The sequence below is a fragment of the Saccoglossus kowalevskii genome, chromosome 21 (assembly GCF_978046115.1).
Source record: "Saccoglossus kowalevskii chromosome 21, keSacKowa6.1, whole genome shotgun sequence".
Lineage (NCBI taxonomy): Eukaryota > Metazoa > Hemichordata > Enteropneusta > Harrimaniidae > Saccoglossus > Saccoglossus kowalevskii.
Genome location: NC_140661.1, coordinates 22,304,090 through 22,321,370, shown reverse-complemented (window position 1 = coordinate 22,321,370; position 17,281 = coordinate 22,304,090). Strand labels below are relative to the sequence as shown.

The 17,281-nt window shown below is 36.2% G+C and overlaps 1 protein-coding gene and 2 long non-coding RNA genes across 3 annotated transcripts; 1 reads left to right on the top strand and 2 right to left on the bottom strand.

Annotated features, from left to right (window-relative positions):
• Positions 1-557: 557 nt before the first annotated feature.
• On the bottom strand, positions 558-1,602 carry LOC146729800 (uncharacterized). Its single transcript, XR_014928062.1, has 3 exons — positions 1,524-1,602; positions 950-1,062; positions 558-681 (listed from the first exon to the last, which is right to left on the bottom strand). It is a non-coding gene; the product is annotated as an uncharacterized LOC146729800 (long non-coding RNA).
• A 297-nt stretch (positions 1,603-1,899) lies between these two features.
• Positions 1,900-3,199, bottom strand: LOC146729799 (uncharacterized). Its single transcript, XM_085495080.1, has 3 exons — positions 2,866-3,199; positions 2,298-2,501; positions 1,900-2,025 (listed from the first exon to the last, which is right to left on the bottom strand). Exons 1-2 carry the CDS (start codon positions 3,197-3,199, stop codon positions 2,317-2,319), a joined length of 519 nt encoding a protein of 172 aa, XP_085351206.1. The 3' UTR covers positions 1,900-2,025; positions 2,298-2,316.
• Positions 3,200-3,579: 380 nt separating this feature from the next.
• LOC146729798 (uncharacterized) lies at positions 3,580-9,237 on the top strand. The gene is made up of 3 exons (XR_014928071.1): positions 3,580-3,884; positions 8,634-8,769; positions 9,173-9,237. It is a non-coding gene; the product is annotated as an uncharacterized LOC146729798 (long non-coding RNA).
• Positions 9,238-17,281: the final 8,044 nt, after the last annotated feature.

Genomic DNA, 17,281 nt, shown 5'->3' with positions numbered 1-17,281 from the left:
CCCCCCTCAAAAAATAACAATAAATGTGAAAGAATTTCTTAAAACTTGTAAATAATAACATACAATCCTCCCACACATGTAAATACAATAAGAAATAAAAAAACTCGACCCCCTTCCCTATGTAAAAATTAAATGTGAAAAATTACCCCCCCCGTAAATGTGAAAAATCCTTTAAACTTGTAAATGATAGCATAACACATTCCTCGAATGTAAATACTATAAAATAATGCCCCCCCAATGAAAATAATAAATAAATGTGAAACATCCATTAAAACTTGTAAATGGTAACATGTCAGTGTCTCAAATGTAAAAAAAAATGAAAACACTCCCCCACATATAGTTAAAAAGCAACACTATCAAAATTAAACACATGAGGAAACCCCATTCCTCAAAAAAAAAAAATTATCAACACGCAGCTGGTTGGATATTTTTTTGCTGGTTTTTGCCTTTCTGTAAACACTGTTGAGCGGAGTCCTTTTTTAACCAATCATTATGCCTTTGTCAAGAAGACGACGATCTAGTGAAGAGATGAGCTCATTTTTTGGAGCAGCTCTCCATCTTGGTGATTTGAGGAGAGAGCCATCCTCCTGGTCCTCTTCACCGGACATCAATTCAGGGTCCACTTCTTTCCACATGGCTCTCTCCTCTTCATTCTCTAAGACTCATGCGTCTCTGCATTGTCTGTAAGAAAACATTCGATGACATAAATACTAATGTAACAATTACAACTTATAGTAAAGTGTCAAGTAGTCAACAAAAATACAATTGTAATGTAATTGTATTACCAATAATCAGCAAAATGTTATTATTACATGAAAACAAATATATAACTGCTGATTATGGTGAAATAGTTAAATCACAATAAATTAATGTGATAAATTATTGAGTGTTGGAGTACACAAATTTATTGTATATTCTAACAATATATTTATAATTTATCACAACATACCTGCCAGCGTAGTGTGTTTAGACGCTTCACCATCTTATTTTTGTTTTTTAATGCTGGGTTTTGTCCTTCTCTAGCATGTATCCTCTTATTTTCATAAGCTCTTCGTATAGCGACTAGAAAGAAATTGATAAAGCAACAGTACTACAATGCAACTAATATAGAATGAGTTGAATAGTATTCTTCAATAGTAATATATTCAAGTTACTTCATAACTCATTAAAAATCATCAAAATTTTAAACAAGTCATGTCTCTTTGATAGCACATTGAAACACATGAAATTGTGGTTGGGTATCACAATAGAAGACAGGATTTGCATGAAACAGTCAAGGTTGTGTTAGTTTGCCATAGGGATACATGTAATTTCAAAGAAATACAACAGTACTGTGACTCAAAGTGAAGATTAAACGAATCAATAACGAATAATTAATATGAATAAAGCGTTCCCGATAGGAATCAACTATTAGAACATCAATGAAAACCACAAAGCAATAACCATATGGTTCACTTCTTGAGTTACAGGTATAATTGTCAACAATAAGCAAAGCAGTAACTGATAATTAAATTTTTACTTACATTGATACTCATTTTCTGAATATTTGTCGTCAAACTTTAATCTTAATTGGTCCATAATCTTTCCTCTTATCTGTCTGTTGTGTTCAGCATTCCAACTATTAACAAAAAACAAAAACTGAATAAACTATGGTGATAAAAAAAAAAATTACCTAACGATGACAAACCATAGACCCTATAATAATCTATTATAAAGTACATGGACGAACATAATATGATACACATGAACCTGTTGAGTCAACTTCTTTAATTGCACATGTATGCAAAATAAATTATCGATCAAACAGTATTGCTACAAAGTTTTACATAAAAAAAAATTAATATTTCTTAATTTGGTTGCCCTTTTGGGGTTTTAATCACACACAGTGGTTCACAACTGTTTCTTTTCAGTTTGTGTTTATATGTATGGCATGTTACAGACTAAAATATTATGTTTGTGAACTCACCCAGCAATAGCATCAAATGCTAAACTCTGATTATGTGCACATAATTGCTTGATTCTCATCTATAAAAAAACACAGAAAACAAGATCAATTGCAGCAGTTGGTTATACCATAGACCCTCTAAAAGGGTATATGGTTATACTAAATCTTAAAGGTAAATGAAATTGACGAATCAGTGTCATGCAGAGCTTAAATAAATATTCATTTTAATTTCTAAATTTGTTTCACAAACCCCAATTCTCCCCACGTCTTTCATTAAACTACACATATTTGCAAAATAATTCATTACAACATCGGATTGGTTTGTAGCATGTGTAACATAAGCAACACTTACCGAAAGCTCTGATGGTGTTCTAATTTTTTGTTGACTGTGCCTGGCATTGTTGTTGCCGTTGCTGCCGTAGTATAGAATCTTCAACTTTTTTTTCCAGATTTTTTAATCTAGACAATATGCAGTCTTTCAAATCTTCTTGATGTGATGACATGTTGCTGCAAGTTTCCTGGAGAGAATTAAAATTCTCATATATAACTTGAAAGTCTGTAAAGAAGCATATATGCAAATTTGTTAATGTGTGTTAAAGTTCTAAACAAAAGAGAGAGTACATCCTGTGAATAAGCCTATTGTTTGAAACTATTGTGTACTTGACTTTTAATCAGGATCCACAACATATGGTACACAGGATATGCTGACAAAACAATGCTTTGAGTGTCTATGCCCATACATAAACGAAATATAGGAAAGGCTACTAACATAGCAAATATATCAGATAAATACACCAACACTGTAGGAAAAATTAAACGTTATATATTTAATCTTAGATCCAGGATCGGCGCCACAAATAACTAGAAAGATGCAAATGCGATGGATCGAAATTAACTCGCATATAAAACTGAACAATTACCTGCAGTCTGACCATCTTGTGCATACCCCACAGTATTTGAATTCTGTTGTGGAAGTGGCTGTCTTGGCGTTGACCATCTTGGTGGCTGGGTTGTCTGTGCATTTAGGTCGAATAAAGTGGATGATGAGGGTGGCTGTCTTGGCGTTGACCATCTTGGTGGCTGGGTTGTCTGTGCATCTAGGTATAGAGTGGATGTTGAGCATGAGGCTCCTGAGGCTGAACCATGATGGCTGAACTCAACTAGCCGGGTAAAACGGAGTACTACTATTGAAATCAGATTCGGCAAAACTTGATGAAGCGTTTTCTTCCATAATGTTGAATGCTTCATTAGCATTTAGACGTCTTCTTGAATTCATGTTAGGATGTTGAACTTCGGGTGCAAAGTTGAAGAAGACTGTTCACGTCAGCACGGATGCAATGACAAACATAGACTGACCCTTCACTAGTTTGTGTACACGAAAGGTTGTCGTATGGTGGCGCTGTTGTGACTACCTAGCTGTATCATTAAAACGTGTGCCTAATTCTTTTTTTTTTTAAGTGTTTGTAAATCCACAATATGCAAATATCGCATATAAAAATAATTTTCAATCCTTGATGTGCATTTGTTTCAATAACAGCTGAAGACATCAAGTTTACCTCGACTTAAGTAAGAATACAGGCCGGTCTAGAGGGCCTTTCTATGCCAGTGAGGTCAACAATGTAACTTGTGTCTTGTCACACTTGACAATGACAAAAGTTATTCTTGTTTCACGATTATTGTCCCATAAAATATACCATACTGTATTTGAATCACTTTTCCGTTGTCTGCGAAGTTTCAAGCATTATTATAATTTAGTTAGTATTGCTGAAGCACGTCGAAATTAGCATGTCAGAACTACTGTCAAAACAACGCTTATATGAATGCGGCCACTGTTTTAGATGGATGGGAAAGTCCTCGTTTTACAACCACAAGCGTACTTATTTCGAACCTTACGGTTACTGGGCTGATGATGATGGAAAAATGATTGAAGTCGAAACAGGTAAGCATGCTTTTGCACTGTTATGTTTTCCATCAGGAACACCAGTATGATATGTAAGATTTAAGGTAGCGGAATAGTTTTTTGGGCACTTTTCACATTTTTTTTTGAAAATCACAAGCATAGCTCCATAAGGCATGCCACATACATTAGTGTATTTATTTTATTGAAAAAATAATATCTTGTACAAGTAAACTGGTTTTTTCCTTGTGTGCAAACAAATACCCAAGTTTTTTGTTTATCCAGTGTACACCCCATGAGTGCTTCTCATTAATATTCATGGTTAACAAACATAACTGAACTGGGGCTAAGCTATTTACAAACAACTGATAAGATATCTGTTTGTAGTTTACACACAGCTGATAAGATGTGTGCACTGCTTCGTTTCAAGAGGAGGAAGCTGTACAGCAAAAACAAAAACAAAAAACACTTTCGAAACACAACAAATTTTGTATAAACAAAATAGTACATGAGTGTATCACATGTTACCGGATTTTGCCATAAATTCGCCCGGGCCGTTTAACGGCAGTTTGGTATTTTTTAAGATTTTTAAAAAAATATTTTGGGAAGACAAATTTATGTTCTAAATGTTATTTTAATAAATCTGTTGTCAAAATAAAAGTACAATGTCACAGTTGGAGATTTTTAATTTTTTTTTATTTCTGTTTGATACATTATATGCTTTTTAGGATCAGATCAGGGGGCCTTGACCCTTACCGAGTTCCGTGTTGATTGACATTCAACGAGATCCGAATTTTTAATTTGATGGCTGGTTTGAATATATCCACTTTTACAGTGATCAATATAAGCGTTTGGAAATAGCATAATTATATTGCGTGAGTGAAAGAAGCCAGTGAAACAGCGTGTTCTATTTATTTCTAACGCGCGTGGTCGGCGTCTTTGATTGCGATTGTTTTGTATTTTTGTCTTCGAAATGTATCACTCGCTGCGTTTTTTTTTTGGGTCACGTCTCGCAACTGAAAGTCCAAGCTGACTTTGTTTTGGCTGTAAAACTAAAAGCCCCCAACGTCGGATTCGTCAGCGTCATTCACAAATACTTGAAGGGCATCTGTGATATCTTCACCTTCAAACTGTCTTCGTCTAAAAAGTCAAATTCGCCATCTTCTTCTCCACAGTTAGCTTCCCCAGCTAACACCTCTTGAAGTTTGCTGTTCAGTAATTTACTTTCATTGACTCCACCGTCATTCACAGCAGTTTTCGTTTCCTCAACGGCGGTACTCACAATGGTAAAGGATGTTTCCCAAGATAGTACGACGTATTCAATGCGTAAGTGTGAATTATAAACAGACCAGAAAAGTCCGGTTAAAGCAACAAAAAGACGACAAAAAGACACTTTGAAGCCCCGTCATAGCCATAACAAGAAACCACGTGGGGTTGTTTAGTGTCTGTCAATATTTTAGAACACTGCATTTTCATTGGTCGAATTACGTTGAAAGAGTCGTCAATTGAAACAAATATTACAGTCTGTTGACAGTGATTGATCACTGTTATCATCATGAGAAAAAAGACCTGATTTCAGGTCGGTAAAATATGGTAACTCGCATAGGATGGAACTGTAGCTCCCTGGTTTCGCGTTAACACCACGACGAACAAAATAACCGACAGCAAAACCAAGCGAGCTACAGAACTGCAGCTAGCTGTTGGGGAGCCACACTACGGTAGCTTCCTTTGCCGAGATCGCCAGAATCTTCACGATAAAGTGGCAAGTTTAAAACTTGATGCAGCACAATTATTTGCGAACATAATGGACTTGAATTTAGCTGATGGTGGTTGTTACTATCTTAAAATAAAATCAAACCAAAGTCCGACGTACCTGCAAAAAGAGTGCATGTAAATGTGCTGTAAGACGAACACTTTGGTAAGGAGGGGCAGAGTTTCCTTCGAATTTGTCTGAAAATCGCTTTAGGCTTATTCAGGTAAAATGAAAACTAAACTTGCACGAACACTACAAAAGGTCCCTCCCGAAAATAACAAGTCCAACAAAAACGGTCTCGTCGGATGATGATTTACAATATTTTCGTATTGAAAATTTACTCTGCATTTCTTCCAATCCCACACATAAAAAAACTTACCCCACAGCCGTCATTCCATTTTCTTATTCTACCGTAATCTGCGCAAGTTTGCTCGCGGGAGTCTGATAATTATTGTCGGAAAGTGTTCTTGTGTCTCTAAAAGACTTTGAAACTTGTGGAATACTCAAGAAAATAAGTTTGCAAATAAAACGGCCCAAACATAAATACGCTATGTTGACAAACACTTCATCTGCCCAGTGTAGTATTTGTGTTGTTTGCTACCTGCAAACAGAACCGCCCACTTTGCATAATCCCAGCTGGAATGAATGACGTCACCGTTCGTTATCAGCACAGACCGTGTCAAAACTCCATAGCGTGAAAGAAAACGGTAAAAATACAGTTTTTTCACAGACATAAATGTCGAATCATGATTTTTTTCTGAAAACAACCTTCAAGGTAATTTATTTACTGCCAACCTATATAATTGTTGCTGCTAAAACGGGAGTTAACCTTGATTGAAGTTTAAAATCATAAAAGTGCCGATTTCTCGGTGTTCGATTTCTGGCAATTGCCGTTGACCTAATTTTAAATGGCGTTTCAGTAAGTAGCGCTACGATGTCGCCGTTTGGCTTTCCGTACTCTCGAATATGTTGGCTTCGTATCCGTATTTACATTTTTGCGAAATTCTATCGCGTATTTTCACAAACCTCGCGCAAACCACCGGTATACACTAACTTCAACACCAAAAAACGTGCTTGAAATTTTCCATTTTCGGAGAGGAAAAAAAAACTTAATTTAAAAAATAGAAATACGGATTTAAACTTCATGACCTTTGCTTCAAAACAGTGTAAAGTTTTTGGCCGCATGCATGACCGTAGAGCTGACATTTAAAAATGTATTCACGTTAGTTAATTATCAGCCGCGCCGATTTTCAGAATCACGTGACGCTAAAACAAACACAGTGTTCACAAAATATTAATAATAGAAAAGTACAAGTCAAGGGCTTTCCAAACATATATAGATTGTATAGGTTCTTGTAAAATTTACTCCGATTATAGATGTTTACATTTTCCATGCCAAAAAACTATCTCGCTACCTTAAATGTCTACACAGACAGAAATTATAAAGTTCTTAGCAGACGGTGTTAGTAGGCAATTGGCATTGTATTGCTTTACAATATTTTTTTTTCTTTGTGGGAGGGGGGGTCAATACCACACCAACAATGTCTATGTGGCTGATAATAACAATGTATTATAGATAAACACAAAGTGGGATATGATCATATGGCACTGTCATCTTCAAGATACACAAAACTTACAAATAAAAAACATTTTGCTAATAAATTTGCTTGATTTTAAGTTTAAAGGCTGCTCAACACTAATACAACCTAAAATTTGTCCAAATCTCAGTATTTTGTTCACTGAGTCAGTGTATATTTATTTCTGTGCAGAAAACGTGGGTTAACCATACAGTTTCAAAAGAAAAACTAGGGTATAAAATAGCACTGATAGTGTTTTAGAACTTTTTACCAATGGTTCTTATAGCGAAGATTTGTCTTTGTATCACAAATCTTTGCTGGTGACATAGGGGTAATAAAAATATAATACTGTAAAGGGGGTAATTATTCACTGGGTTTTAATTTGGCTTATTTCGCTGACTGGAAAATGCGCTAAATTAAAACCCAGTGAATATGTAAAATTTAGCATAGAACACATTATCTAAATGACGAAACCGTGAATTTAAAACCCACTGAATATGCCTGAAATGGTAAATCAGTAAAATTTAAACCCAGTGAAAATTAGTCATTTTACAGTATTGTGGCTCATGAGCACTTTTTGTTGTCTGAATTTATTTTGAAAATCTAGATTGTGCATATATATTTAAAATGAAATCAAACATGTTCTATGGGCATGTTTTGAGTGTCGCAAGGTGGCGAAAGTTTTGTCATTAACATGCAGTGTTTTTTGACAAATGGGACACATTCCTGGGCTGTAAATGCGATATCGATAAAAACAAGTTGAATACCACTTTAAAGCTGGATGTGTACTGACATTAGAATTTCAGCTAAAATATTGATGTGAACAAAATGAAGGGTCTTCATACCTTATAATGTAAAAAAAAAAGACATAAAATCTGTTTGTGGTAAAAATTATTAGGCCAAAAAAAAAATAGATCTGTTTCTGGTCCGAAGTTTCTTAAAAAACAATGCGGTGATACGTTTTTTTTCCCCTTTTTTTTTTTAAATTGAGTTCTAGAAACAAAACTGGATGAAACTGACTTGTCATACGCTAACACAGACACTATAGACAGAAATCAAGAAATTCAATCTGCACATGCGTGAACAAGATACAGTGCCATCAACGACAAGCATACTTCACTTTTTTTTTTCTTTTTTTAAAATTAAAAAAAAAAAAATTTTGAGAGCGGCCTTTTGAACTGACGACCAGAAACAGATCTATTTTTTTGTTCTTAGTCAAATATAAAAAGAAAATAAGTCATTGTATTCCATATTATTTTGAAGTAATCACATGCTATACACTGTTGTCCCATTGAACACATTAAAACAGAATTACAAATAAAAATAATTTATTTTAATGATATGTAAACAGGATTATCATGATAAAGTTAAATCACAAAATTTAGTATAAATTAATTGAATGTTTCTTTTATTCAACTCATAATTCTTAGTTTTTTGCAATAAGTTTAGTATTTTATTTAGTTGCAGCTTTACATGAAGTTGAAGTACATCCAGTTCATGTGCCTGATGGCAGTGATGCTCTTGCTGTCCAAATTTTACCAAAAGATGCCCATAACCAGTCATTACAGGAATCAGATGAACAATGTTAGGAACAATGGTGAGATGATTTAACTTATTGATAAAAATTCAGTCCCAAATAAAGGCTCTACAGTATAGAATTTCAGTATGGAGGTCATTAGGCCTGTATGGTTAAACAGGAAGTCTGCCATGCTAAAGGCACTCAAACTATCTTTTGTGTCTATGGCATTGTATTTTTGCACTCTTTGACACTGTGCTGCTGTAAGTATTTGGTGTATGACAAAATTGTTTTACAGTCTGAAAAGTTGTTACATGTTGAATGTATGGAGGAAATTCAGTCTGGCCTCCAATATGGATGTCATATGATACTAAAATTTATGTGAAATGGGGCAAGTGAAAGACATGTATTGATCAATGTTTCATCAAATAAAATAATCCTTATAGATATTGTACTCATTTATATTTTATGGCATCATTTCCAGTTTAATCACTGATGTTGAGGAAGATCACAGTGAATTTGATGTATATTCTACAGGGTTCTCCCCAGGGCTTTTTAGCGCCGAGGTCCGTGGCGCTATACCTGTGAATCTCGGCGCTTCACTTGGGACCTCGGCGCTATGTGTTCCCACCTCGGCGCTTGATTTCATATTTGACATGCCAATATCAGATGTGAAAAAGCTTTGTTCGCCACGCCGGTCGGCCCCGACCGTCACTCAAAATTAGTGACCACCACGGAAATGCTTCCGACGAGGACTATTAATTACGTACCGACCGACACGCATCCTGCCAGTCGTGGATTATAATTTATAAACAATAGACCTAGTCGCTACGATACGTAGCGGCTAGTCAAATTTGTGGAATTAGCACCTCTTTCTTTGTAAGTAAATACTTTCTGCGATAGACACAGTCTTTAGATTTAAAGCTAAAATTATTTCAAAATCAATTCCACCTCGATATAACATGGTCAAATCGGAGTTCACGATCAGTTCACGCTACTCAAGAAAAAAACAACGTGTTTATTGCGTGATTTGGTAAAATACATTTGAACTGTTATCATTGCGAATCATGTAAAAACTCTTCTTTCAAGACCTATTTTACCTTTTAAAAATTGCAAATCACCTCTTTCGAAAGCTGTCATGCAGTTTTCAATTGAAATCGATGCCAACACATCGTGCTACGACATCGCTTTACTTCCGCAATGTAATTTTTATGATCACTACCATTCGGAAAACTTCGGGTTCTACCGGCATTACCATGCGTCATTTTGATTGGTTAATGGAATTTTTGACCCATCGGGTCAAAGGACACATGCTAATGTTTCACAAACATGGCGGGTCTGTGTTTTTTTTACCGAAGCGATCAAGTGATCAAAAATAATCGCTCCCGATAAAAATAAGTCGGATTTTACTTACATTTCATATCAAAAAAAAAAAAAAGTAAAATTTGTTGAGGAATTATTGCTATAACTGGTGTATAACATGGCCAAGTAAGTTATGTCACGTCGTAACTTTGATGATCGTTTTGAAGCTTTATTTGTTCGCTCATTACTGTAATTGTAAACGTTTTAGAAGTTGATGGTACGAATAATAAATTACAACAATACGTCAATTAATTACGTGATCGATTTTTTGAAGGAGAATGTTTTTGGAGTGAATAAAATTAAGAGATTCGTGAACATAAATCTGGCTTAACGTTTTGAATGCGTTTCCTTCAACGTTTTACAAAACAATTATATTGCAACAATAATGTATTTGTGTTTGTTTTTAGTCTGCAGCATTTGTATTTCGAGAATGTTTCAAACTCTTCTAAATTGTGAAACATAATGTGTTGATTCCATTAAAAAAAATATTTGCCCTGTGACTGAGCTCACTAATATTCATAATTGTAAATAAGTTCTGTTAATCAATGAAGGAAAGATATGTAAATGATATGCAAATGCATTTTTTCTGGGGAGAACCCTGTTCTAGCTCTGAAGAAAAGAAAGATAGCAATGAAGTAAGTCTATGATTATTGAGGTGTGGCTACATCTTGCAGCACAGGGTAGATGGTTTCCTGGCCTTTGTTTAGTATTAAGTGATTGTCACTGTTCAGTCATGTAAGCTTTTCTACTGTGACATTTGCAAACCGTTACACCAGTTTTTCTCGCAACAAAATTGTGATATATGTATGCAATTACTATTCATAATTATCATGTTTAATCATGGTATTTATATTCAAAGCCATTCATGTCAACATTTTCCATGATTGAGTAACCCAAATGCTCCCCAAAACACAATGACAGAACTTTACCAGTCTGAGAGCTGTTTACAACTGCAAATAAAATGGCACACTGCCTAGGTGGGTGAAATAAATGGCACACAGTTATACTTTTAAAAACGCAAGTTCAATCAGTTAAACTTTATTTATGAAATCAAAGATTTTGATCATTATTATTGTTGAAAAGTGTATACTTCTCCCCAATGCTCATTAACAGTGTAATTTTATTTTATAGAGATCAAGTAATTATGATAGATGTCAGTCATCAGGAATTGGGTCATCAATCAATAAAGAAAATGTACAAAATGTCTGGGTAGATGAGGCTGACATCAAGGAAGCCATGCAGTTCAACAACGATGTGCCTGACAATCAACATGCTGATACAACACAAACGGATCATTCTCATTTGATGACTGCGATATTATTGTTTATTCTTTCATGGCAAAAAACCTATGTTGTTTCTGATAAAGGTATTCAGTGCCTTGTGGCATTCATCAAACATCTGCTATTGACAATAGCTACGATCTTTAACATTGATGCGCTGACAAAGTTTGTAAAAATTTTACCAGGCACATTGTTCACTATTAGGAAATTTCTGGGACTTGACAGAGACGCATTCAAGCAATATGTGGTATGTGCTAAATGCCATAGTGTTTATTTATTTGAGGATTGTTTTAAAACCAAGTTTAAGGTAGCGAGACTATTATTTTTGTTGAAAATTACGATTTTCACTTTCATTTATTAATTGATGAAATGCACTATAAACTTTCATGTGATAAAGTCAACATAACATAGAATATCATGTAAGTTGGTTAAAATGTAGATTTTCTGAAGGGAAGCAAAGCAGCCTCAGTAGTGTTTTCCAAAATCAACAACACAGATTTCATCTGTGTGCCTATAAGTTTCAAAGATAAACTCAAGACAAAGCAATGTTAGGATGTGTTATCAGTAGCTATCTGACACGCAATTAGTGTTTCCAAACATTTGAGTGGTTTGTCTCCGCCCCTATTTGTTTCACAGATTAGTCATTTGCATATGAATGTGTCAGACACAAGGTCACACAGCCACTGAAAAAATTATTGATTTTGGTGTTTTCATATGCCGAATTTATCCAATTATAGCTATCCCATTCCTTTATTTTTTTGGTTTCCAATAGCCTTACACATTTGGATGTCCCCACACGTGTTAAAACAGACCTTGGTGGGAAAAAAAATTGATTGTGCCGATAAACAAGCTTGAAAATCTTTGCTGTTACTTCATGGACGTTTTCTAAGAGTTTGTTTTTCAAAATACAAGGTCTTTAACAAAAAATAACGTATACTTATTATCGTCGGATTAACACCAAATTTTCACAGCTTTAAGGTGACAGTGAGAGGAACTTGAATGTGTCCAGACAAACTATTTCATCGATTATTTACCAACGAGTTGTGGTTTGAGTTGGGGGCAATGCGACTAAAACAGTAATTGAAATTCAGCACACTATTTTTTAAAACGCGTTGCTTGAATAAAACTGACCAGACACATTCAGTTTACCAAACTATTGAACAACTAGGAAAAGTGAAAAAAATACTTCTTATCGCCAGCATAAATGCGTAATTATTTTTTTTACAGAAAAAGTAATTTTTCACTTTTGGTTGAGTAACACGTCGTAGAATGCAGATACGGGCATGCAAAATACACTTGTGAAAAGCTTGAAGTCTGGCGATTCTAAAAATATATACTTTCCTGGGTTTATTTGTAGTCATTTAGTCACAATTAGAAGATGAAAACAAGTATGCAAATAATAGTCCCACTACCTTAACGGAAAGAAAGTTTCATTAAAGTGCCAGCATGTTGCCTTTCCACAACATCAACATCGGTCACGTCAAAAGCAATGTGGTGAAGTGTTACTCAAAAAGGTAAAAGGACAAAATGGTCGAGAGTACAGTACTTGTATCCCAAGAAAGTTTATTGTTATAGAAGTCTAGTTACATCCCTGGAAATGTTTGTTAGAAGACCCGGATTTACAACTGCATGCAACAAGTGGAGAGCAAGACAACCAGGAAAAAACATTTTGAATGACATCTATGACGGGAAAGCGTGGAAAGACTTTTTCAATGAAGGATATTTGAAAAGTAAATTTCACTTGTGTCTTGCATTGAATAATAATAATAATAATACGAATGTGCGATTCAGAGAAAACAATCGTATATCTTAAACGTTACAAGATCACTGTATCGAAAGAAATCAGCAAATGTGGGTAAACATACACAAATCTCTGATATCAAGCTAAGAAACATAATGAATGCTTAAAGAATTTGACAAGGCTGTGAAACAATGAAGCCGACACAGGCAACTTCTTAGTTTACTGCGCATACGTGTAACTTGGCAGTGGAGTCCACCCTGGGGGCCAGTATCCTAACGTGGACACTTGGCGTACAGCCTCTGGATGGTCCAATTTCCTTAACTCCACCCAAACTTCGGACTTAAATATGTTTGTACCTGAGAAAAAAACGACAAATTATAAATAACTGAACAAACTGGCATATAATGTCAGCCAAAAGGCACAATGCGTTGAACACGACTAAACAGAGGAGTAACAGTATAACGAAATTAACGTACTTGCCGCCCTGTAAAGCGGGATTAAGCACTATTGGCTGATTCGAGAATTTTACTAATGGAGGCTGCCCATGGAATCCAGTCCAATTCGACTGAAATTGTAAAACGGGTGCAAAGGCTAAAAAGTGGTCAGCACAATATCTTGCAAATCACGTTCCATACTCCCTTTGTGTACGTTAAACACAAGATTCTGAGCGGTGTGACCTTAACAGGTGTGTGCCAAACCCTTGTCGAATACTCCCTATCACTACATAACGCCTTGGAAACTGATCCAACTAGAAATCACAAAACGGTAGTTATCTTTGATAGGTCGGTGCCAATTATAGTCAATTATTCGTACCACCGCAGTGTGATGACCGACCTATCACAGATGTCAGAACTCGACTTTCTGCCCTTGCCGCCTGTAAAGCGGGACAAAGCACTATTGGCGGATTCGATATCGTGAATCGTTTAGAAGCTACACTGGACTCAACTGGCCACACGAGCAGAGCACAAATAGTATTCTCCAATCTTTATAACACAATAATGAACAATTTGGTAGGTCGCATTTCGCGTATACCGAAAATGTACCTGTGTAGCACAGACGTATTCAGAACAACGCCTTGCTCGTTGGAGCAAAATTATAGTCGAACCATGTCTCACTTAGATTAGGAATCAGCGAATAGAGCCAGCATACAGAAAAATAATGGCTTACCGCCAAACAGTAACGAAGCTTGCAAAATGCGAACCACCTGGTCACAATAGCGACCAGCAATAAGCCGTTCTCCATAGCGGAATTACCAGGGTACTCCACCACCCAAACATTTGAGTGTACCTAATGATCATCCAATAAAATGAACGGGAAGGAGTAACCAATTTTTGTCACATCAACAATTTTGTGTAAATGCGTTCACTGCCTCAACCGAAAACGAGAATTAAGTCTAGAAAATTAGAAATTGTATGACCAGGCGAAACTGTCAACGGTAAAATAACCAATTTGGCGTTTAAAGCGTTAAAATAAATCTACATTAATTGACCAATCATTCGAGTGTATGTATTATTCGGCTGGAATAGTAAAATAGGTGCTAATGCTAAAAAATAGCCAGCGCAATGTCTTGCAAATCGGGTTTCATACTCATAACAAACGTGACATTCTGAACCACTTAACGATGTGACCTTACAAAAGGTGTGTCGCTCAGAACCCTGAATGCGGCTTGCAACGATCTGTAAGCTGAACTGCGACCTTTCTCACCTGCGTCCTACATACTGTGGATAAACTGTCGACAGTCCTTGGGCCTAATGTAATTGTGTTTCCTAGACATTCGAGCGCCGAAGCCGTTTGATGGAAAATGCAAACCATTTCACGCGAAGGACCTTATTCCCGAGAGACCGTCCCCGTCTGCAGGTTTCTAGTCGATATGAATAATTCATAGGTGATGCTGACGCCACGAAATAAATTATATTAACATAATGTATGCTACTCCATACTTCCTGTCCCGGTGTTCACAATTTAATCACGTCTATACAGAATATTTATTAATTAATAACAGATTTAATCACGTTTATACACAATATTTATTAATTAATAACAGATTAATATTAGATACGAACGACTGTCGACAGTCTAACCGTGAATGGCAGAATCACTATATTCGACAACACCCCCTCCACGACTGCGACGTTTGAGGCATCAGTGACGGATATGCCAAACGACCATGCAAGCTCCGTACATTTGCTTTCCAAAACCGATGTTCGCCATAATGGCGGATTTCAACAGGCTCAGGGTAGTAAATACTGACTGGTACAATAGTACCTACACTTGCATATGTTTAGCTGAAACCTTGTTGTGTCAAAACTCTGCATCTGACCCGCTGTCGGCGCCCGCTACGGCAAATATTTTGCAAATAGCTGTGTGCAATCTAGGCCTTACCTCGCTACTCGTCGAGCATGGTAACCAGCAAAGTAATCTTGCAAACGGGATATAAATGGCGTTTCTGCTAATTTCTAAAAACCCAAACGACTTAAAATTTTAACATCGGCAGCGCACATAGCTGCGGAATGAAGGTTATCTCTTGCCCCAGACCGTCGTCGAAATTAAGATCAAACAAGAACAGGAATTGTTCTGGCTCTCTAGAGAAGATTTGTTGAAAACGTCGAGGTTAACATGTTTAAGATTAAAGATGAAGACATCGTACCTTCTATGCTCGTTGCTATTGCGGGTTACACACACACAGGGAAACAATGCTCTCCTCGATATCAGTAGTAGCGAGAAAATTTGTAATAAACTACTAAACAAAACCGACAGATTATTTCGAGAATCAAAGCATAGGGGTTAGTTAAATAGAGAAAATTGTACCCGAATTGAATAATACCGAAATTATGTTTGGGGCACTAATCCGAGATCAGATAGGAAAAAAGTTACAGAAATCCCCCCCCCCAACCGATGAAAGCTACATCCAGATATAACCGGAAATGCAAATAGAAGCAGAGTATACTATGCCCATCAACTGCCGAAGACTCGCAAACACTACATAACGCCACGGAAAAGGATCCAACTAGAAAACACAAATCGGTGCCTTGACCTAGTCAATTATTGCCGACAGTACTCTTACCGCCGATATGTTGTCTGACCCAACACAGATGTCAGAGCTCGACATTCGAACCTGTAATGGGCAGTACGGCCACAACCAAAGCAAACGCACTGTTTCTTGTTAGTGATGAAGTGTTGGGCTGCCAGCTGGACGTGCTTGGAAAAGAGCCAAAATGATGGATTGCAGCAGTTTAGCGCTGTTGGTTTGAAGGAGCTGGAGTATCCATGGTATCTGAATTCTATAGAGTGGAAAATGATGATGCGAGAGAGTAAAACTGAATGAAAGAAGCCAACAACACAATGCTGCTAAATGCTACATGCCTCACGAAATTTGTAAACATTTATTTCCCGCTAAACTATGTAGGGAAAGGTAATTTTCCGTAGCAAGGAATTCCCTTTTCCGTGAAGTTCCCACATTTAAAATACCATTGCTTGTCCGCATTGTTCACTGGCGTCTATAGTGACGAAATGTGTTAACTCCTTATTTGATTTTGCAAAGAATTGTGGGATAGAAACACGAACTATAGAAAGCGTTTTTTTCAAGGGTATATATTTTCCATATAGTGATGTGCTAACATCACCTGTAAACCTCTCCTGTTGTCACAACGCGTAATTTGTTTTGTTCATAAATTGTATGGTTATATTATATAAGAACATGGGAATATTTGTGTTCGTATAGCTGGCAGCCTCCGTTTGTAGTTGGGCCCATCATCGCTGTGAAAACTGCAATTTAACTCATTGACGCTGGATACACGACCTAATTATTGCATTTCGTAGTTGACAAATAAATAATTTCATTATTTGTCTAAGTTTCATTGTTACAATTATTCGAATACAATTCTTTGCTGTAAAACACAGGACTTCAGGATTGCTCTACATGCAGTATTTATTATATATACCTTACCAGAATTTTGATGTAGTGACTTTGTTGGCGAACAAGGTTTATATTAAACGTATTCTACTGAGCCTTGATTGTATTTACCTTTCTGGTGATAATGGCATGTTAGGTTATAAGTCAGGGTAATCGTTATCTATCCATCGTGTTACGAACTAGTTTTTTCATCAACCAACTTCAAAGTACAAACTGCTATACATAGTGGAACCATTGATGCTGTAGGGGGTATTGGGAGGGTTAACGAATTTCATGTTTGTTAGGACTAGTAGTTGT